Raw genomic sequence first — 23,533 nt, forward strand, 5'->3', positions numbered from 1 at the left:
GATAAGAATGTGTATAATGTTGATGATCATATGCCAGATTGATAAAAATGCTTTTATGTGCTGATAGAGTTCAGGGTTTTATTGGAAATCCTGAGTATGAGACTAGGATGAACTTGTACCCTCAGTATATCAAAATGATGTAAATAAGATGTAAGACTTGATATAACAAAGAAGCTCTTTGTAAACGTCTCTTGAATACAAATAATAATAATATTAATAATAATAATAATATGTTTGCACTCTATTCCAGTTTTCCTAGGCTCAGGGTAAGATCAACTCAATGATGAATCCAAACAATACATGCGAAAATTTCACGCGCATTAATGTGCACAAGAACCCTGGAAACCTGGTGGTCAGTGCTATCATGTTTCTTGCTGGCGTGGTGGGCAATCTGCTAGCTCTGGCCATTCTCGGGGTCCACCAAAAGGAACGGCGAACCAAATCCTCCGTTTTCTGCATCCTTGTAACAGGACTGGCTGTGACGGATCTGGCAGGGACGTGTTTGCTTAGCCCACCGGTGTTTGTGTGCTACGCGCGTGCTACCTCCCTGGTGGGCTTAACTGGTGACATGCATCTGTGCATCTCTTTTGCCTTTGCCATGACTTTCTTTGGCCTGGCGTCCATGCTGATCCTGTGTGCCATGGCAGTGGAGCGGTGCCTGGCCATCAGCCACCCGTATTTCTACTCCAAGCATGTACGGCGCCACTTCGCCAAAGTTGCACTTTTTCTTATCTACCTTTTTTCAGGTGCCTTCTGCCTGCTGCCCATCTTTGGCATTGGCCGCTATAAGCAGTACTGCCCTGGTACATGGTGCTTTATTAAAATGGAGGCTGTGGGTGAGGATGAAGAAGAGGAGAGACGCACACTCGCCTTCTCCCTCTCTTATTCCCTGTTAATGGCCTTGCTCATTGCCGTTGTCTTTGTCTGTAATGGCTCAGTCATCGTCAGCCTGTGCCGCATGCACCGCAGCCAGATCACACGCCGAGGTTCTGTGGTCTCGACAGGGCGCAAGAAAAGGCTTAGCACCTGGTTTGGCCAGGGTGAGGAAGAGATGGACCATCTGGCGATGCTGGCCTCTATGACTATCATCTTCGTCATTTGCTCCTTGCCTCTGACTGTGAGTACATAAGCTTGTCATATCACACATTTTTTGCTACTTTATAGTTAGGTCATGTGGATTTAAAGCAAAAAAGTTATGTGATGTGGAGAATATTGTAAAACGCTACTGTACAATAGCTGTATTGCCTGGAAATGGAAAACAAAATAAGATGTGATGTTCTGGGCACAAACTTTTTTTTTTTTGTTTTCAGTTTTTCTCAGGGCTTCAACTTTAATTAATGAAGCTGAACAATTGGGTAAATTGTTAACATTTGTAAATTGTTTTGTCTGTGAGCATTCAAGTTTACCAAGGCACTTTTAACAGTGCATATCATTTCTAGATATGGCAACAAGTTTAAATCCCCAAATACTAACAGGATCAGTGGAAGAAATGGTTTGCCAATAATTTTGGCACCTTGGTATAAATGCTTCATGACTCACGCAAATTATTAATCTCAGTGTTTACTATCTACGTTAAAAATAGGTGTGTCTTAGTTTTTTCACATATTGCGTAACTTGTATAGTAGGTTTTACAAGCTGCTGTCAGCTCTGTTGAAGCCTTTCATATAACTGAATGGCTTGAATCATGTTCGAGAGACCTGGAAAAGTGGATTAGACCAACTCAATTTACACATGACTGTCTCTGTGCCATGCACGTGCCGAATCCTAGTATATCATAGCCACCGTTAAACTCTTTTCATGTGTATCTTTTTAGCAACTGTTTTTTATTGAGGATGTAACAGGAATTTACATTGTTAGTTAAACATACTTAGTTACATAAAAATATATTTACAATGAAATCGTTTTCTTGCTGTGTTTTTTTTTTTTTTTTTTTTTTTCCAGCGTCTGCATTTAATAAATCTTTGTTGAATATAAGATAACTGAAGGGTGGTGTTACACACATAACGAGATGGCAATGCTATATTTTGTTAAAGTAAAACAACTGGAAATGTTGTGTTGTACATTTGATTTTGTATTTCCTATTTAATATTGTACATATGCGACTTAGACATTTCATTTAATGCACATGCATGTAGTATTTATCCTAAGAGGTCCTAATTGTAGAGTATTTGTTGCATTGCACAAATTATCACCCAAAAAGGCTTCTAATGAGAAATATGATTTTGGGTGGTTAACCAGTCACAGTGCAGAGGTTGCATTGACAAAGAGGTGGCATTGGAGTATTTGTGCTATTACTATTGCTTGTTATGTAATACTTCACAGTAAACAAAACACAAATACAGTGAGGAAAATAAGTATTTGAACACCCTGATATTTTGCAAGTTCTCCCACTTAGAAATCATGGAGGGGTCTGAAATTGTCATCGTAGGTGCATGTCCACTGTGAGAGACATAATCTAAAAAAATCCAGAAATCACAATGTATGATTTTTTAACTATTTATTTGTATGATACAACTGCAAATAAGTATTTGAACACCTGAGAAAGTCAATGTTAATATTTGTTACAGTAGCCTTTGTTTGCAATTACAGAGGTCAAACGTTTCCTGTAGTTTTTCACCAGGTTTGCACACACTGCAGGAGGGATTTTGGCCCACTCCTCCACACAGATCTTCTCTAGATCAGTCAGGTTTCTGGCCTGTCGCTGAGAAACACAGAGTTTGAGCTCGTTCCAAAGATTCTCTATTGGGTTTAGGTCTGGAGACTGGCTAGGCCACGCCAGAACCTTGATATGCTTCTTACAGAGCCACTCCTTGGTTATCCTGGCTGTGTGCTTCGGGTCATTGTCATGTTGGAAGACCCAGCCTCGACCCATCTTCAATGCTCTAACTGAGGGAAGGAGGTTGTTCCTCAAAATCTCGCAATACATGGCCCCGGTCATTCTCTCCTTAATACAGTGCAGTCGCCCTGTCCCATGTGCAGAAAAACACCCCCAAAGCATGATGCTACAACCCCCATGCTTCACAGTAGGGATGGTGTTCTTGGGATGGTACTCATCATTCTTCTTCCTCCAAACACGTTTAGTGGAATTATGACCCAAAAGTTCTATTTTGGTCTCATCTGACCACATGACTTTCTCCCATGACTCCTCTGGATTATCCAAATGGTCATTGGCAAACTTAAGACGTGCCTGGACATGTGCTGGTTTAAGCAGGGGAACCTTCCGTGCCATGCATAATTTCAAACCATGACGTCCTAGTGTATTACCAACAGTAACCTTGGAAACGGTGGTCCCAGCTCTTTTCAGGTCATTGACCAGCTCCTCCCATGTAGTTCTGGGTTGATTTCTCACCTTCCTTAGGATCATTGAGACCCCACGAGGTGAGATCTTGCATGGAGCCCCAGTCCGAGGGAGATTGACAGTCATGTTTAGCTTCTTCCATTTTCTAATGATTGCTCCAACAGTGGACCTTTTTTCACCAAGCTGCTTGGCAATTTCCCCGTAGCCCTTTCCAGCCTTGTGGAGGTGTACAATTTTGTCTCTAGTGTCTTTGGACAGCTCTTTGGTCTTGGCCATGTTAGTAGTTGGATTCTTACTGATTGTATGGGGTGGACAGGTGTCTTTATGCAGCTAACGACCTCAAACAGGTGCATCTAATTTAGGATAATAAATGTGGTGGAGGTGGACATTTTAAAGGCAGACTAACAGGTCTTTGAGGGTCAGAATTCTAGCTGATAGACAGGTGTTCAAATACTTATTTGCAGCTGTATTATACAAATAAATAGTTTAAAAATCATATATTGTGATTTCTGGATTTTTTCTTTTAGATTATGTCTCTCACAGTGGACATGCACCTACAATGACAATTTTAGACCCCTCCATGATTTCTAAGTGGGAGAACTTGCAAAATAGCAGGGTGTTCAAAAACTTATTTTCCTCACTGTAGGTTAAATCGATATGGGTAAAGCAATACTAGCACTAATGGTTGGGATCCCCTTTTGTCCAAGAGAAACACTATAGTCTTGGTATTATTATCCTGTAAGCAAATAGCTGCTCCATTGTAGTCCCTTTACAAACACCAAACACTCTCATAAGCTACTCATTCTTGAATTTATTTTTACTACGACACAAAGTGACCTGGGTTAGTATGTTACTATTTTAGTATTAATCCCTAGTACATTTATTCCTGCCACATTTGACTGGTGACTATTTGCAGATGAAATAAAACATTTAAGAAATTAGCCACTGTCAATCACTGCTCTGGGCTTTATGGCATCAATATATACATTTCCAACACTAGACTGTATACTATTCCAACAACTATTGTTAACTGCAGCAGCAGTAGAGCTTAAAATACTATGCTATTAAGTTTCTTGGACACTTACTAGAAACGTAGATACAGATGAATAATATAGTAAGTAATATCTTGCTGAACATACATCAGAATTAAGGAACATGTGAATATTTCAGAAACTGCTCATGTCCTGGGATTTGTACATAGTCTCTTGAGTTTACACAGAATAGTACAAGAGGAACCCCCCCCCTATACCCCCCCCCCAACAAAATTAGCGGCAGGTCTGTGGATGGAAACACCTTGACAAGAGAAGCCAAAGTGTATACAGTAGATATAAAGTGTGTGTGTGTGTGTGTGTGTGTGTGTGTGTGTGTGTGTGTGTGTGTGTGTGTGTGTGTGTGTGTGTGTGCATGTTGCTTTGTTGCTTTGGCATGAAGCACTAATGAGTACACTACAGATCTATTAACTGAATTGTTCAAACAGATTGAAGATAAAAATAACTTGAAAACATGCTGTGGCACGATGAATTCCTCTATGGAATGTACCACCAACAGACATGCCAACTGACATGGGAAAATTCTACCAGTGGCAGGAAAATTTGGAATTAGCTAGAGGCACTAATGGTCAAACTAGAGCAAGAACATTAACTGAAAGAGAGCTGTTCCATATCAGTGCAAAGAGTCCAGGAGATAGAAACAAGATGCACAATGTAGCTATAAAAACCATACACTGACAAACACACTCTAGTGGAAGAGCAGTATAGGTTATTTACCCAAATCCACGTCCAAATTAGTTTAACCTTAAAAATTATTTTTAAAACTGTGCAAAATAAAAGCTTTTGTTGATGTGTAAGGTCAGAAGACAATGGCCAAATGATTTGAGCTGACAGGAAGGTTATTATAACTAAGAATTACTGCCCTTTACAACCATGGTGAGTTGGTATGCATCGCAAAATGCAAAACATTTAAAACCTTGAAGTAGTTGTGCTACAAACAAGAAAACCACATTGGTTTCCACTCCTATTAATCAAAATCTGAGTGGGCACAGACTTACAGCTGACAGTTGGGCCAGTTGAACACTTTATTTCAACAAGAATTTGAAGACTGGAAAAAAACAGTGATCTGATGAATTTCTGCCATGATATGCAAATCATTTGGCAGCTACAGCATGAATCCATGGAACCAATCTGCCTTGTGTTAGCAGTTCAGACTAGTAGTGGTGTAATTGTGGGAGAATGTTTTCTCTGAACATTTGTCCTTTTAATAGCGATTAAGCATCATTTGAATGTCATAGCCTAAGTATTGCTGCTGATTTAGTTAATCTCTTCATGGCTACAACATCATCTTATAAGGACTGCTTCTAGCTTGATAATGCCCCATGTCACAATGCATAATTCATACTGGATATAACTCAAACAGGTCCCATGAACAAGACACAGTACTCCCTCCAGTCAATGGATATGAACATCTTTGGGATGTAATAGCAAGGGAGAACTTGAATGTGCAGGTGATTGTAAAAGGATAAGCAGTGTGTTTCTAATGAAGAAGCTGGAGAGTACATATTGTATATACAATGTATGTAAAAAAAAACATGCAAAATTTGTTTAACCTTGTTTCAGGTTACAGCTTGTTGTAGACATGTTGGATTTTTGGCAGAGTGAGTTCACACAGAGCCCAAATCTACCAGAACATATGTATTTTCTTTAATTTTTTTTTTATTTTATTTTTTTTTTAGAAATATATTGAACAATACATTTCTAAACAAGAAATTAGAATAATTGCATTTATGTGACAGATATCTTTCTGGTTTTCCTTAATATTGTAGATATAACAATAATTATCTAAATTGTCAATCGAGTACTTGACATTTCATACACAATAACAACAATTGTTAATTTTTGCTACATTGATGAAATTAGTTTCCAAAAAAAAAAAAAAACCCACACAGCTGAATAGAGTGTTGTGTGTTGTGTGTGGTACTTCTACTACCAATTTCAGTGTTTTAAGTATTGAAATGTACCAGTGCTGTCATATTAAAAATCACCACTCTTGGCACACTGCTTGTCCAATTAAATTAGTGGAACAAAACTAACTGTGGCCTTCTCAACTGACATCAGAACCTCACCTCACTTGCAACTAAGTGAACAAAAATTTATGCGGACAGTTCTGTAAAAAGCTAATAGAAAGTTAAATAAAAGTCTTCCCTGATCAGCAGAAACTTATATTGACACAAAGACCGCATCAAAGGCTTAGTAATGTCCATGGTTTTGGAATAGAACATGTTAGTGCTGTACAGAACGTGCTGTAATAGTCAGGTGTCTACATACTTTTAAACACATGGTAAATAAAGATCATCAAGAGACGTGTTTTTAGAAACTTTGTAACACAATTATTTACTGGTAATATATTGCAACATTGAGCATCTGCTGAGAGTAGTATCACCAAAGAAAAGGTCATCTGGGTTGATTCACACCTTTTATAGTGTTTTAATGTGTCTTTATAACGTTCTGAAGCAAACATGGAGAGCGTTCGATATGCAGAACACGATATCACCTTAGCCTACAGGTGTTTTATTGCAGCCTTGAACATTTGTCATCTGAGCTTAATTTATAGCTTGTCTGCCTTTGCAACTGCTGTTTGCTCAACAAACGAACACCTACATTAGCCTTGACTCTTATTGCACAGTGTCCTGTGCTGTTTGTAATTAATTTTTTTGCAGCCACAGAAAAATTTGTAATGGACTCAAATCCACTAGTTTATGGCACCTGTGGTTTCCCGTTTTTTTTTTCCCCTGTTCCTTTATAGGTTTTAAGCTGTAAATCCTTTAAAGGTTAAATGTGCATGAAATGTTCTCATCATTAGGACAGGTGGCATGGTTGCCAAGCCTTTTTCCATTGCAGAGGCGGACACTCATTATTTTCAGCTCGCTGATTTATGAAAAAAACACCACTCACAATATAGATTATAAACTGTCAAACTTCACCGTCTATGTAAATGCGTGGTCTTGCAAGTGGTAACCAGCAGATTTTACCAGGCATATGTACATTTTGCAAACAGGATGTAATCAATGTTTGTACAGGTGATGTGTAAAACAAAATATATTAGGATTATTAACATAGTGTTTGATTAAAAGGCCAAACCTTTTTCTAACAATGATGTTTAACAAAACAAACCATTACCAAGCAACCAAATTTTATATCTTAAAACGATGTGTTTAGTGTAAGGCTTGGTTGCTAAAAAAACCTCAAAATATATTTTTGAGGAAGGACATGAGTAAAAAGTGAGTTATTTTTACATGAAATGTATGTTTGCAGTTTATGTTAGTGATTAGTATTAAAACCCAGAAGACAAAAAGCAGAAGCAAAGTTTTGTACATGGTACAGCCTTTCTCTTCATAGGTAATAATTTATAATTATTAACTTATAAAGTTTAATTAGTAACTTTAAAGTAAACCAACCCTGAACAGGATTAAGTGGTTCATGAAGATGAGTACATAATAATATAATAATATCGAGACCAACTGTACATCAGATTAGAAAAAAACGGTCACAAATCTTACTCTGTTTATCAACTATTTTTGTCATAACACTTTGTTAATAGCTGTGATGCAATGATGTCCCATTAGGGTGTGTCACTGCTACTTGCTCAGGCTCCAGATCCATCACAATGTTACCTAGGTTACAGGAGATAATTGATTAAATGATTAAATGAATGAATGGATAAATTAACAAATTGATCTTAGAACATAAATACTGCGGGTTCATCCTTTAAAGACTAAAATGACCCACAAGCTTCTGTTCTAAACCCTTTTTCTTCATTTTACATACTGTACATCCTCTTGTTTTTTGCACAGCTCTATGCTAATGCACAATTATACTTATCAGCAGTCCAGACTCACTTTCACGTCAACAAAACAGCTTTCACTCTTGGGCTACTTTTTTTTATTAGCTAACATAGTTCTCTTTAACCATATTAAAATTGATCAGCAGCTCTTACCCACTGGCCTTACTAACTGTTGTCTACATTAAGGTGCATATCATCAGTAAAATCAATATCTGAGTAAATGTATTAGAGTACAAAGAGCTGTGATAATGTCTGAACCTTTTGTTTTAGAAACCTTTCCTTGCTAATTGGTTTATTTTGAGTATCAAGTAAGGATTAGGCCTTGTTACCCTTTATATGAAATGTATTATTTAAAAAGTCCATGCCGATCCAAATTTATCTTTAGGTTGTTTAGTAATGACTCAACAGTTTCTATGATTGCAAAACTGGGATTTGGATCAAATGAATTTAAATGGAAAGACCTTTCAGACCTTTAAAGCTTTAATCAGTTATTGTTTGTTTGTATTGTTAAGCGTTTTGGGATATTGTACATTGAGCTAACCCAGAGGGAAAAAAAACTATAATGATTTATAATAAATACACTGAATAATGGCACTGGATCTGCTTCAATGCATAAACATAAAAAACAAAAAAAACATTAAAAAAATACATATTGGTCAAAGTGATTTCCGTAACATCAAAGCCATAACAAAAAGCACATTATTTTCCTGGCTCCATAAGAAACATCCAATTTGTCAAAAACTTGGAAACTTATGTTGTGTGCGTTATTTGCAAAATGGCTGTGTTGAAAGATAAATTGACATTTGGATTCAATTTCTATGAGGACACAATCAGATACGCTTTCTATGCACATGCTAACAAAATGAGCTTTTTGGTTACTCATCCATCCATAACACTTCATTCATTAGAATGAATGTAAGTAAAAGGAATGTGCAAGGAGTAACACATGAAGAGGCATGATGTTATTGGAAAGTAATAAATGATGGGCTGGTCTGGTGTAGCCCCATGTAAAGATGACAGTTTTTCTATAAAAGCATTCAAGTATTTATCCACAGTCCTCTTCGCTCTGTCTTTTAAGTTTTTCTTTAGCAAAAATATTTTACATATTATTGTCACAAAACATCAACACTAAAGACTGCTTTCATTAAAGGTGAAAAATAGATGTCTTGTTACAAAACTTCAGCGTATGAACGATTATATTTAGAAACAGTATTATGATACAAGTTGATTTAAAATAATTGCTGTCCTTTTTGTTGCAATTATGACTAAGGCCAAAGGTTATGTGTATATTTAACCACTAATCCCAAACCGCTGAAACGATTGTAAGAAATGCTTACAATTATGGTTGTTGTGGATCATTGAAAGCATTGAAGGTGTGCTCCAAAAAAAATCCTTTGTTTGTAGAGCATAGTGCTGGGCTGCTTGCTTTCATTAGCTAAGTGATTGATCAGCAATCATCTAAACTACTGATATTCAGGATTGCCATTCATATTAAGAGCCATAATCTATTGAGATCAATAATAGCTGAGATAAATTGGTGATCATTATTGGTGTGTGGTAATCTTGTTTCTAGCTTTATAATCTATATATATAATCAAACAAACTAAAGAATTACGGCTGCCCTATTGTTGATATCAGGAATGTTTTAATGAAAGCGGATTATGTGGTTGTTATGGATGACTGGAAAGTCTTTTCATTCGGTGATCATTTTGTCAATGTTTTGGGCAGGTGTTTTCAATCATACAAAGGGATCTCACACACACACACACACACACACACACACACACACACACACACACACACACACACAGTTGTGCTGTGCGGATAGACATTTCTTCATATAAAAGCACCCTATATCTGTTCATTCTTCAGTGTAAGACTGTTAGACCATCAGAAGTCTATTTGCAAATGTGTACCTGATCTTAGTATTAGCATCAATAGATATAATTGTATAAAATATTATATCATGTTATGTATGTTTTAATGTATAATATAAAATATCTGTCATTATGTGTAGACTTTAGATTTCAAATGTATATTCCATTGAAGTTTAATAGTTAAAAGAAAAACCATGACAATAATTTTTTACTTATAAAGTACTGCAAATGTTGTAGATAATATATTTTAACTTTCCATAAAAAAAGATGCTATTAATATAAGACGGTTTTATGACTTTCAGAAAATTTACGAGTGGCAAAGCATTTCTGTTTTATACATAGTTGCTGGATAATGGGATATTTTGAAGTAGTTGCCATGTATTTAATAAATGATGTTGTTTTAAGTTTCGATTATAGAGGGAGTGTTATATTGCAGTGGATTTAAATTATATCCACTGCCTGTGTTTTGTTTGCCAATTTCTAATCTGCACAATATTTACTTTTATAGTCACACAGTGAACATCAAATTCCCTGGGGGATTTTCTTATCTGAAAGAGTCTGTTAACCTTATTTAGTCTCATCATTTATCAATAGTGGCCTTTAACTTTGTGGACATTTTATTGTGTCTAAAGAAACTTTGAATACTTTGCAAATTTTTTTTTATCTTTAAGGAGTCCCTTTAATGAAACTGACTTCATGTCATATTAATAATCGCTGTGCAGGAATACTGTTCAACTGATGATTTCATGGTGTATATACACCGATCAGCCACAACATTAAATGCCACTTGCCTAATAGTGTGTAGGTTCGTGTTTTACCATGAAAAACAGCTCCGGCCCATCATGTCATAGACTGCACAAGATCTCTAAAGGTGTGCTGTGGTATCTGGTGCCAAGACATTAGTAGGTAAGGCCTTCTTGAATATGACCTTTTTGTCCAGTTCATCCCACAATGCTTGAAGATCTGGGGATTTTCAAGGCTAAACTCATGTTGTCATGTTCCTCAAAACATTTCTGAGTATTTTTTGCAGTGTGACAGGGCACAATACATTGCTGAAGGATACCACTGCTAATAGGGAATACTGTTGTCCTGAAGCGGTGTACTTGGTCTGCAACAATGTTTAGATAGGTGGTATGTGTCAAAGTAGCATCCAAATGAATGCCAGGGCGCAAGGTTTCCCATCAGAACATTGCCCAGTGCATCACACTGCCTCTGACACCATAAAGGAAAATCAGTGTATGAATGTGTGTGCCCCGATATGGACTGCTAGGAACTAGCAGGAATAAGAACTAATCTAGAGTTCCAGTGTACAATATTCCCGAATCAGACTCTGAATTCACAGCAACCCTGATCCGGCATAAAGCAGTAAATGAAGAACAGTTATTTTAATCTTATCTAGTTAAATCAACTTATAGTGCTTGTTCTAATTTAAAGCTGGTTTAAATTAGGTTTATATCTCAGTTAATTGCTGATGTTTGTAAATATTATAACTCTGATATTGTCTCCAGATGACTGTGTGAATGCTTTTCTGTTTCCACACTCAGGAGCCACCGTCACTCAAATTTTAGTGAGAATCTCAATCCCTATTATTTGCATTTGTAATAGATTAGTTGCGTACAAAATGTCACATTTCCATTGTAATGCACTTGATGCACCTAAATGAAGCTTACATTTCACCAAAAATTAGTTGAAATTGCACATTATATACACCGATCAATACACAATCATGCTTGGTGCTTGCATGGTACTCATGGACAAGTAAAATAGGTCATGATAGAAGTCACATTTTTTATTTGAGCTGTTTGTAATTACCGTAATTTCCGGACTTTTAAGCGCACCCAAATATAAGCTGCACCCACTGAATTTTACAAAGATTTTTATTTTAAACATAAATAAGCCGCACCTGTCTATGTGCCTACATTGAAACTAATGAACTTTACACAGGCTTTAACGAAAGACAGTGTCTGTTACACGGCTTGTATCTAAACAGTAGCCTACCAAGAAAGTCATTGTTCACTGTTTTCCTCCTTCCTTTCACAACAATTTCTCTCGGGAGTTTTTCTTTTGGCATCGTCGTGCGTTTAAAAATCACCATCGGTGAAGCTTTTTTTCCGATGCCGTGCAGCTCAGAACACAGGTTAGGTGTGTTTTTTCATGCCCGGTTGTTTTCAGCGTGACGACTGATTCACATTTCCTTTAGACAGTTCGAGTGAGCGGCAGATCAAACGTCAGAGGAACATCATCCATATTTATGATGTGGTGCGGCCCGATTCAGTGGGAATTAATATAAAGAGTTTCATTGGTTCACCTGAACCCATTCGACGATTTCATTGGTTTAATGTTATGGGGCTCAGTTTTTTGGCATGAAGCTTGTGAAACCAGGAAAAACCCAGGAAAAATCCATAAATTAGCCGCTTCAGTGTTTAAGCGGTGGGGTTCAAAGAGTGGGGGAAAAGGTAGCGGCTTATAGTCCGGAAAATACAGTACAACTGGCCTCATCCCACATTGACACAGTTACGTACTAACAACGTACAAAAACCAATAACAATGTACGAGATGTTTTGACCAAAATGAAGCACACTCAAACCGGCAGAGCTAGCATAACATGATCTGAGGATTGATAATTATCTTGATTCTTATGCAATGTGTCTGCTTTGAATACTGTGGGGTCAAAGAAAGTGTGAGCTTGAGGGGAACGGTGAATTTAGTGGTGTGTGTTTGTACATGTATAGCTATTAGGGAAAGTGACAGCTGCTGCTATAGAATGTTACTGGAACATCATTCCAGTAAGTAGGTGGATCTTTAGACTTGTTCACCATGTTATTACAAACAGTCACTGATGACATGTTCAATTAAGTCTCCCCCATGGTTAATAATCATGATGTCAGCGACTGCAACATCTGGAAATTACTCTTAAAACAGGAACATCTTTTGAAATATTCTCTTCATAATATTTATGGCAATAAAACCCTTTGGCAATAAATAACTGCTTAAAAACACTTGTGGTGGTGTTTAAATACACCAGCCCACAGAACTGATCTGTCATAGAGCCAGACAGGATCTAAAGGGACAAATCCTTTCCAGAGGTGTGTCCCTTTGTCAACTTTTTTTTTGTCAACAGGTGCCCTACATGTTTATACATGTTCAATTTTTTTTATTATTCAATAATTTTTTATTTCAAGGCTTAGAGTTTTAAACTGTACAGGTGCAGTTTATGCCTCTTTTATGAGACAGTTGTATATTTATTTAATGGCCCATAGAGAATAGAGTGGTTTACATGCAACAAGTCTATCCTGGGTTTATGGCAAACAGAAATATCATTAAAATATGTGAGGGACCCTCATGTGTACAACAGCACACTATAATTGTAGAAATGAATAATTGCCTAGTTTTGCTATGCTGAATTGTGTAATCTAGTCAGTTGTTAGTTTTACACGTGCTGTATACACTATGACATGTGCCGCACAGGAAAACAAACTTCCCATATGTGAAACTGTTGTTTATTTTGAGGTCCCAGGGAAAAATGTGATCACAGTAACAGAGTAATCTAATAAAAAAAACAAATAAACGGCTTGAGTTTAAGGCTGTTGACTCTTTGAAGAGTTCTATGAGAAATTGTCCATCTTTAACCCTAAAAGCAGCACAGGAGACATTTAGAGTTAGTTGGAAAAAGCCCCACCATTGGTCATTAATTGTGAAGTTCAAGTTCAAAGGAAGTGCAGTTACATAAAAATATTCTTTTTTGTTTCTCACAGTGGCATCCATTACGGATAGCCAGTGGGTGTGTGATTATTTTTTATTTAGTTACAGCACTGTGAATTATAATGCACCATTGTCAAAGTTATTATATTTATTATTGTGTGCCATACCATTAGTACTTTGTGACTAGCTATCTAAAAGAGTTTAAATCCAATACTCAAAATCAAGTAGGACTATAAATAATATAAACTTGAACATAAAATTCTCTGTCAATGTAACTTTCGGGAAGAGAAAGTTTTATGAATCTCATATAATAATATATTAAATATATTATTGTACAGATTTAAATAAAGATCATTAAAATGTACTGCATGGGTTTTTCAAATTCAGTTAAGTGATACTTGTAAACAAATTTATTAGGGTTCTAAATAATCTTTATGGGTTCCATAAAGTTTTCTTTCCCCTTTTAGACCACAGTTTTATAACCATTTTGCCCCAAACAAAGTAAAATAAATCACAATATACTGAACAATCAGTGCTACAGCAAACCAAACCAAACCAAATATCCAGTTTCACCCACAAGGACTCTTCCATATAATTTATGCTGGGAACTTTCCATGGCACTTAGGAAAATGAGTACTTCAGTACTTTGTAGGAAGCCCAAACATTATGTTGTATGATCTATAGTTGTGCATTGTGCATTTGATTGTACTTTTTAATGGGTATGTTGACAGTGTGTGTGTCATCACCTATCAGTAATCGGTAGATGTTTTGCTCTTCAGGAGCACAGACCATCCACAGCGCTAAACACATTGAGATAGCCAGAGCGTGCTCCTATCTTTAACTCCAACTTTTTTGTTGTCTTCTAAACTTCTAAACACTTAATTATCCTAGAAGATAACGTTGAGGTTCTCCTGACGTATGTTGACAGTAACAACACTTAAAAGATAAGATAAGATAAGATATACCTTTATTCGTCCCACAGTGGGGAAATTTCTCTGTTACAGCAGCAAAGAAAAAATAAATGCAAATATATAAAAGAATAGACACATACTATAGTATACAACAAATACACAACACAATGTATAAATACAAATAAGGAAAGAAAAAAAAAACGAAAAAAAAAACATAGACTTATGTTGCCAAGTTGCATTGATGTAAATTGTCCTAACTTTCTTTGTCTAGGTTATTTTAGTGCGCAGGCTAAAAATAGTTTGTATGGAAAAAAGATTTTTCCCCTTATTTAAGTCTTGCTCACTAATGACAAACAGCAAATCTTTATGAAATTACCTGGTAGATATTTAGATCTCTTGATCGGGTTCCCTGTAAACCACAAGTATACTGGAGGTGTTATACAGGATCTTGAGGCCAACGTGTAAAAATATGAGATGAGTAAACATGATTGCTTATGCTTGCTTAAACTGACTTTTTGAAAATCAAACATAGTTGAATGCCAAATATTTTCATAGTCAGCTTTGGTGATCTGGATGCTGCTGTTTTGCAAGCTTACATCTAAAGATATTAAGTGCTCAATAAATTATCTTTAGACTTGTCTTTTTTGTAACTGATTGTGTGTTTTGCTTCTATGATATATATCAGCACTTTATCTCATACAAGTCAGATCAATTTACATTAATTTACGTCATCGGCAAATAAATTTCCTCTTTCAGAGGATCGCAACAAAAGATAAAGTCAGAGTACTGCTACCCTTAGATCGGTTTTATTCAAAATATACGTGTATTTGATAGACTGTGTGTGTAGTCTCTGTGATTACTAATTTCATTCTACAAACTGCAGTGTTTATTCAGTGTTAGTAAAAGAGATATAAAATTCACATATATGTGCTTCGGGCTTATGTGCTTTTCAATATCATGCACTCAGATTTTTATTGGATATTCAATTGACTCTGCTTTCTTACACTATAAAATAAGGGAAATACAATTCTGAATTTGGGATGGTGCAACCAATTTGTTGATGTTTAAACACCTATTTTGTGCCCATTGATTATTTATTAATGCGTCTGTGTATTTGAGCTGAGCAATACAAGACAGTCTGCTTACAGGTTACCCACAAGAGGCAGATATCTGTAAAACCTTGTTTTTTTATGTTGTTGATACTGATGTTCTGAACGGCTGCCTTTTTGTTTACCCAGAAACTAATACTCAACAACACCATCCCTGGAAGCTTTTGCTTGTCATTTATTATGTCTACACCAATGCGAGTACACACATGAGGATGAACGAAATCCCTAACCAAATTAGAAGCCATAAATCTTAATGATCTGCATTTTGAATCCAACAGAAAGTCTCTGAGCTGATGAAAATTGTCCAGGTAATCTTTCTTTTCTAAAAGCAGGCTGGCTCCTGAAATTATTTCCATCTTTTAACTCCATTATCATGTAATATTCATTTGGCTTCACAAACTCTTCCTGAGCAGATGCACAAGGTGCTGCTCTGCCCAGCCACACTGACTTGCAAAACAGACAGACATTAGTGTTATCGAGTCCTGTTCTGGTCTAAACACATTTCCCTTTATCCTTCCATCGAGACCCAGTTTTGTAAGGCCACCCATTCTCTCTTGTCCTGTCAGCACATCATCTTTTGCCAGTGGCTATCCTGATCTGGTTGTTGTGCTCTGTGTTTGCATATTAATCTCCTCTGTGCTTGAGCAGGAGTCAAACAGAAACAGTGGAGCAGGTTGGCACCACCCTAAAAATGACAAACAGTATGTAAAAGTCTAAACTAAAATGTATAGAAAGAATTTGGACCGATTTCTGCCACAAATTGTTATATACATTTATTTTTGATGAACTACACTTTTTAAAAAGTGAGGTGGTGGGAAGCTGTTCCTGGAAGATTAAACCTATATCCAATATTAAGCCTATTTTAATGGCCTTTTCTAGTCCGAAAAATTTTAACTTTAATTCTCATCTGTCCAATGACTGCAATGGTTGATCAGAGTAGCAGCAATCTCAAAGAGCATCTTGTTAATGGAATACACACCTCTCATATTTGCCACATCAGGAAAATGTCAAGCTAAGTGACTAAACCCCCATTACTCATGATCAAATTACTGTAAAGCATACCCTGGTGTAGCTTAGCCATTTCATTAAAGTGTTTAATTATAACTAATATGTTTAATTATTTTCTGTATTTGTACAAATATTGACAGCCCATTCTTCTGCCACGCAGTGTTACTGTTAAGCGCTGGATGCTAAGCAACATAACTGGCAAATATTAGTGTATTTTGTTGACAAAACATGATGCATTCATTTGAAAAAATTGCACACACATATGGTTAAAATGGTTTTAAACATTGCTAAGTGATAAGCCTTTAGAAAATAAACGTTTATAAAGGAAAACAGTTTACTATATTTTAACAGTTTCTAAAAAGCATAGTTATGCTGTAAGGTTAACTTGTGTCAGCTAGCTCTCGTTCATGAAAGCTATTACTGAAGGCTGCAGTGAAATGACTAAAGTAATTTATCCAACCTCATTCTGGTATCATCAGCAGACCTCAATATAATGCAAAAAACTATTGCTTTACTATACAATATTAAGTAACCATGTCCTAAGTAAACCCAGTGAGTTAGCTCAACTGACATTAACATGGTTATGACCATTATCTGATCAATGAGTCATGTGCATATGGGATAAGCCACTTCTTTCTTTTATATTAAAAAAATTCTGGGTTAGGTTGTTCATGGATAAATGACTGCAATAAGTCTAGTGTTCATGCAATGTCATCATAGTACTAGAATAACAACAGCAGCATATATTCTGATATAGACAAGCAGAGATGAGGATTGGCATAATTATTTACAACAGAAAAAAGCAGATTGGGTTGGTGTGGTTCTCTGGTGGTCTAGTGGTTAGGATGCAACGCTTTCACCGCTGCAGCCCGGGTTCGATCCCCGTTCAGCCAGTGCACTCTTAGTGCTGGTCCCAAGCCCGGATAAATTGGGAGGGTTGCATTAGGAAGGGCATCCAGCGTAAAACATGTGCCAAATCAAACATGCGAAACATGAATACAGATGATCCGCTGTGGCGACCCCTAATGGGAGAAGCCGAAAGAAAGTGTTTAGAAAATTCAAGATATTACATTTTTTAAATGTTTAATTTATGTTAATGTTAGTTCTTACTACATTTTATAGTTACTCAGTCATTATTTTCAGTTCATTATAACTGTGTGGACACTTGTGTTATGAGTTTAATTTATCTGGGAATTCCTTATCAGAAATATTACAGCTTAATTATATTAAAGCTTGATTAGATTCGAAATCATTCTAAAGTATTTAAAAATGCTTACAGGAAATCATTGCCAGTACATAGAGTTGTGAGCACAGTTATAATGATTTATAAATATGGACTTCATCAAAAGTGTTACCACACGTTTTTTGTTTGAAAAAAAAAAGTTAAACATGGTAGGTGTCTAGCTCAAGTTTCAAAGTATTGTGTAATTAAAGTATTGCAAACAGTATTGATAATCTCCTTCCACCATTCTCAGCAACAAGGCATTTATGCCATACAGGCCTAATGTTCTTTTTTGTGTTTTGCATAATTTTGTGTCAACTACAAAGACTGTTTTGTGGAGATCCCAGGAGATCAGCACTTTTTTAAATACACAAAACAGTCCATTGGGCACCAACAACCATGCCACAGTTAAAGTCATTGAGATCCTGTCAGCCAGGAAGAGGAATCCAATGCCACAGTAGTTCCAGGCTCAACAAAACTGGATGGCTAAGAAATATAAAAAGGTCACATTTTCAACAGTGTACATTACAGACATGACATTTTTTGCCTTTTTTTATGCTCTATGTGAAGATTAAGAGTATCTGCATTCATCATTTAAATAAGTACGTGAATGTGCAGGTGTATGAGTGTTCCTAAAATGAGCAGTAATATATACAGTATGTAACTGTTTTAAAGTATGAGAGTTGTTTACTATGTACAACTTGGATTAGGGGTTCTTTTGAAATAGATGCTAATTGCATTAAACAGTTCACCTCATTGCAGCACCATGGCGCAATACAGAAAACCCACATCTGCAACATTTTTACGATACTTGCACTTCGGTACAGCGTTCACTTTAGCAGTTCACTTTAGGCTTTGAGACAGGCCACAGGATGTGGGCTATATTTGATTACAAGCCAGTATGCCTGACATAGAGTAATGCTTCGTGATCCTGTCTGCCTTAAAGGGTCATTTGCACATCATTGCCAGTAAGTGGCTGCACTTGGGTCAGGCTTGGCATAGCACCACTGAATCAGACGCAGTATAATCGCAGTGGCATGCCTTTGGCAAAACTTAACCTGCCTGAAAACTGGACCAGATAGAAAGAAGAATAATACAATGTATAAGAAATTATGTTTACATTAGAATGACAGTGTATGTGTGTATATATCTGTTTAACATAGGAAGTTGACCAAAAAAGTGAGTGGAAGGATTACAACATCCATATATATATATATATATATATATATATATATATATATATATATATATATATATATATATATATATATATATATATATATATTTTTTTTTTTTTTTTTTTTTTTTTTTTTTTTTTACAGAAGTGTGGTTGGCTTGTGTTTGAGTTGAGTTTTGCACTGTATTGTTTTGGTTAGCTGCTAAAAATTGGATAACGCTGTGTGTAATTCAGAACTCATCAAAACGATATTACTACATTAAAAAAACAGCAGAATGCAATAATGCGTGTTCTTTAATAGTTCATACAGAAAGTTAAATAATCCTATATGTGTGTAGGCATTAATTTGTCTTTATTTATTTCATTACCTTTACAATTTGGAGAATGTATGTACAATTATTCATAATTTTCATATAACATTTTACTGGCTATACAGCCTAGAAGAATTACTGGTGCTATTACAAACAGATTGTTTCAGAGTACTCATGAAATGTTAATATTTATATTCGAATGTATGGAGATTTTCCAGGTGAGGTTGGGCCCTATTGGATATCCTCTTGTGCTGTATCAACAATATATATATAAAAAAAAAAAAAAAAAAAAAAAAAAAGAGAAGTGCTTGTCTGTCTTTAATAATGCATGACAGGAAAAACACGAAGGACAAGAAAGCAAGAACATTGATTACCATCATGTACAGGGAACGGATACGTCTTACAGGATCAAAAGCACGTTTCAGAGTTTACTTCTATCAATAGTATCACATAGCAAGGCTTATAGGAAGTGTTTACTACAGTAGTCCTACTGAATTGATCCCCTATTATTTTTAACCCCCAGAAACTCCTTAGGACATACAGTATCACAAGGGTTCAGAATTACATTCTCATGAACACATAGCTGTCTTCTTTATTCGGTTTTATTGTAGATAATAAATAACATGTTTTAAAATGAATTATAGTATAATAAGCACAACCTTGTTAGTATTTTATTGTTGGTATAAAATTCTAATTAAGCAATATATTTCCAACTTGAAAATCCACAGCTAGGTATACGGTTGCACTACGCAAGAGTTCTGTTTTATTATATATCAGTATTTGTCTGCAGGCACAAATTTTCTGATGTGATTATTTTCGAATTTGTTCAATATTTCTTAAATTTGTGATTGTGCACGTTACATACACGTATTTTCACTATTTTTTTTTTTCCCTTTTGCATCCGTGTTCAATTTCTTTTAAAATTGACAGGAATTTTTAATTGAGCAAAATCGATTGGTAAAGTCTTTATTACTTTTTCATGGCTGGAAATTGAATGTGCATCATGCCTGCACTTTATAATCGAATTAAATTGCACAGAGGTCATGAATAATGCAACGAGCAGTGGAAATACACTGGCGTCTACAACCATAGATCAGACAACATTAGAAAAATACATTTTCCAAACAGGACAAAGAACATGAGAGTTTGGGATCTAAGTGTTATTGATTTAATGGTGTTATTCTACACTTGAAAGCGGATTCTTCAACCACATTGTTCCATATGTAACCAAAGCCTCATCAATTTTGGAACACAGTATCAGAGAAAGATGCTGTTTGGTTTTTGTGTGTAATTTTATATTCTGTAGCGCGAACAGAATTCATTGTGTAGGAACGACTCAGGAAAAGGCTACCTGGGGCAATTGGATAGAAGCTCCATTTGCAGAACAATTTTCCAGCATCAAGGGTCACTGTTTTAGATCACTTTACATCTTTTTATTCATTTTTAGCTGTGGCCAAAAGCACATCCTAGCAATTGCATTACTTAAATATGTAAGTTATTGATTGCAATAATTTGAAATGTCAAAGTGCTTTTGAGCTGGCTTTTCTAAACTCAAAACCTAAAGCTTCTTTTATTGATCTACTCTTTCTTTAAAGCTAGAGCGCAAAATTGTATTTGAAAATCAACAAATACTTGATACTTGAAAAAGGAAAACTAATTAGGTTCTAAGAGACTCAATCAACAAAATGACCCATGATAAAGGGTTGCAATCTTCAGTCAGTTTTTGCAAATTAAGTCATAATATGAAATGAAGGATGTAATGATGGTGATGAAGTTTTTCAAATTGTATTATTTATGCTTACTACCTTGCTCTTATTCGCACATTCAAGGTAAAAATTCAGGATATTGCATCTAACCTTTAATCTGTTTGCGTGGATCAAATACTGGCATAGATTTTTTTTCTGTCTCAGATTCTGTGGTCTATTGAACTTCTTATGTGCACCTATACTCTGATTAAAAGATGGTGGAGATGGAGATGTGACCAAAATAATGAAATAGCATACGTTTTAGTTGAAATAATTCCATAAGGAAATAATTAATTGTACAAAATTAGCTGTGGTTTTATAGGAAATGACACCATGTTTGTGTGAGTTCCCAGAAGGTGTTTTGTTCCCACAACAGTTTTCCAACACCAACACTTTCACATTGATTAACGAGTTATAAATCAACCTTTTATAATTATATTTAATGTAGCATCCCTAAAACAAGTTAGTTCATCTTATCACTTTTAATATCACATCTCTTGTTTTTCTTCTTCTTTTTTCTTCTGTTACAGAGAAGTCCCAAAAATCAATCTTGTGATTCCACATGGCAGATAGCAACAAAATTGTTTCCCTTATAAGCCCCATTTCCCAGTTTTGGAGATCTTGTACCCTCTCCCAACCCCTAAGTACCAGACAAAAACAGATTATTGCCATTAATTTATTCAAGAATACAATTTTAATTAATTAACCTTTAATTAAGGTTTTTAATCAAACCATGTTTTTGACAGGTGCAAAGTAAACAACAGTCCAATTATAATTACAAAATAATTTGTAAAACACTAGCTTTTACTTGTCATAGAGCTCATATTTTATGTTTTGCCGCTTTGGTGTCTCATAAACACTGTCAAACCTTTTGATGTTTTAAGAAAGGTGCTTTGTGGCTTGTAATGTAAAGAACCTGATATTTGTATTAAGTATTTCTACGTGTTTGATAGACACAAACACATCTAGGTAATAAAACTTAATTCAGTCTCTGCATTCCTATGAAAGCCTCTTTCTGATTTCAGCATCTTGAAATCTTCACTACACAAACTCTTTTCCAATAATTCATCTTCTTAGGTCTGGTTTTTCTGCTTGTGTTCACACACCAATTTGTTAGCCTTTTCTTTTGCAACATCTGCAGATACCTGCCAAGTTTTTTGATCTGGCTGCTTTCAAAACCCGAGCTTCCTTTATCGATCCACCCTTCCTGTAAAACTGGTGCACAATATTCATGTCAGATTAAAAGCAGCAAAAAGGAGCACTAATCATATACAAGCATATACAGGGCAGATGCAAATGCAAGGATTTGTAATTTCATCCAAACACCCTAGGCATACGAGTTTATGGGCAAATCAGATTCAAAACATGAAACATGCACTGGTCTCGGGATTGATGAAGAGGCAATGACAGCAACTATAAGCAGACTTGAGCCGTATGATGTCAATAGTAAACACAAATTTACACTGACTGAATAAGAGATCAGGATATTATTGGGAGTGTTAAGAACAGGTGACCCTAATCTGTCTGGTTATTGTAAATAGGAATATATCTATACGTTTTATGCCATGTGGATCATTGTGGTTTTGATCATCTGTATTTTTAAATGGTCACAATCTAAAATATATGCACATTGCACAATTTTCAAGGACCCACTTTATTGTTTGATGTTGTACAGTGCTATTAATGTTCAACCAGTTATAGTGGATACATTTAAACTACACTGCAATCAAAAGACTTCCTTAATAGCCATAACTGCTGATACTTTTAAAGAATTGAGGAATATATTTGTCTAGGATATCTCATATACTGTATTTTATATGCATTGGTTTGGACGGAATTTATTATTTATATTTAAATGAAAAAAAAAAAGAGAGACATGAACACAAGCGGGTTAAGATAAAAGCAAACTACATCCGACAGTTTTACCTTCTCATAAATGATTTATGAGTACACTGTGAAACTGTTTCCAAACAAGAAAACAGGAACACAATTCGATCCCCCATCACAGTGGGGGAGTGGTAGTGGTTAAGGTGCTGGGTTACTGATTGGAAGGTCTGGGGTTCAAGCCCCAGTATTGCCAAGCTGCCACTCTTGGGCCCTTGAGCAAGGCCCTTAACCCTCTGTGCTTCAGGGGCAGCGTATCATGGCCGACCCTGCGCTCTGACCCCAGCTTCTAAGCAAGCTGGGATATGCAAAGAACAAATTTATTTGTTCTGTAATGTATATGTGATGAATAAAGGCTATTCTACAACACTTATTCAAGTTCAAACAGGCCTGCTGATACAGTGTGGTAATGATGATGTTTTAATCACGGTTGGCACAATGGTATACTTGGGA

General features: G+C 35.8%; 1 protein-coding gene across 1 annotated transcript in view; it reads left to right on the plus strand.

Annotated features, from left to right (window-relative positions):
- Nucleotides 1–23,533, plus strand: part of ptgir (prostaglandin I2 receptor) — a 30,155-nt gene that overhangs the window by 623 nt on the left and 5,999 nt on the right. Inside the window, exon 3 of the mRNA XM_083548331.1 lies at nucleotides 251–1,117. Within this exon, the coding sequence (XP_083404457.1) occupies nucleotides 281–1,117 (837 nt within the window). The 5' untranslated portion in view covers nucleotides 251–280. The remainder of the gene's footprint in view (nucleotides 1–250; nucleotides 1,118–23,533) is intronic.

This window comes from Silurus aristotelis (assembly GCF_946808225.1).
Source record: "Silurus aristotelis genome assembly, chromosome: 8".
Lineage (NCBI taxonomy): Eukaryota > Metazoa > Chordata > Actinopteri > Siluriformes > Siluridae > Silurus > Silurus aristotelis.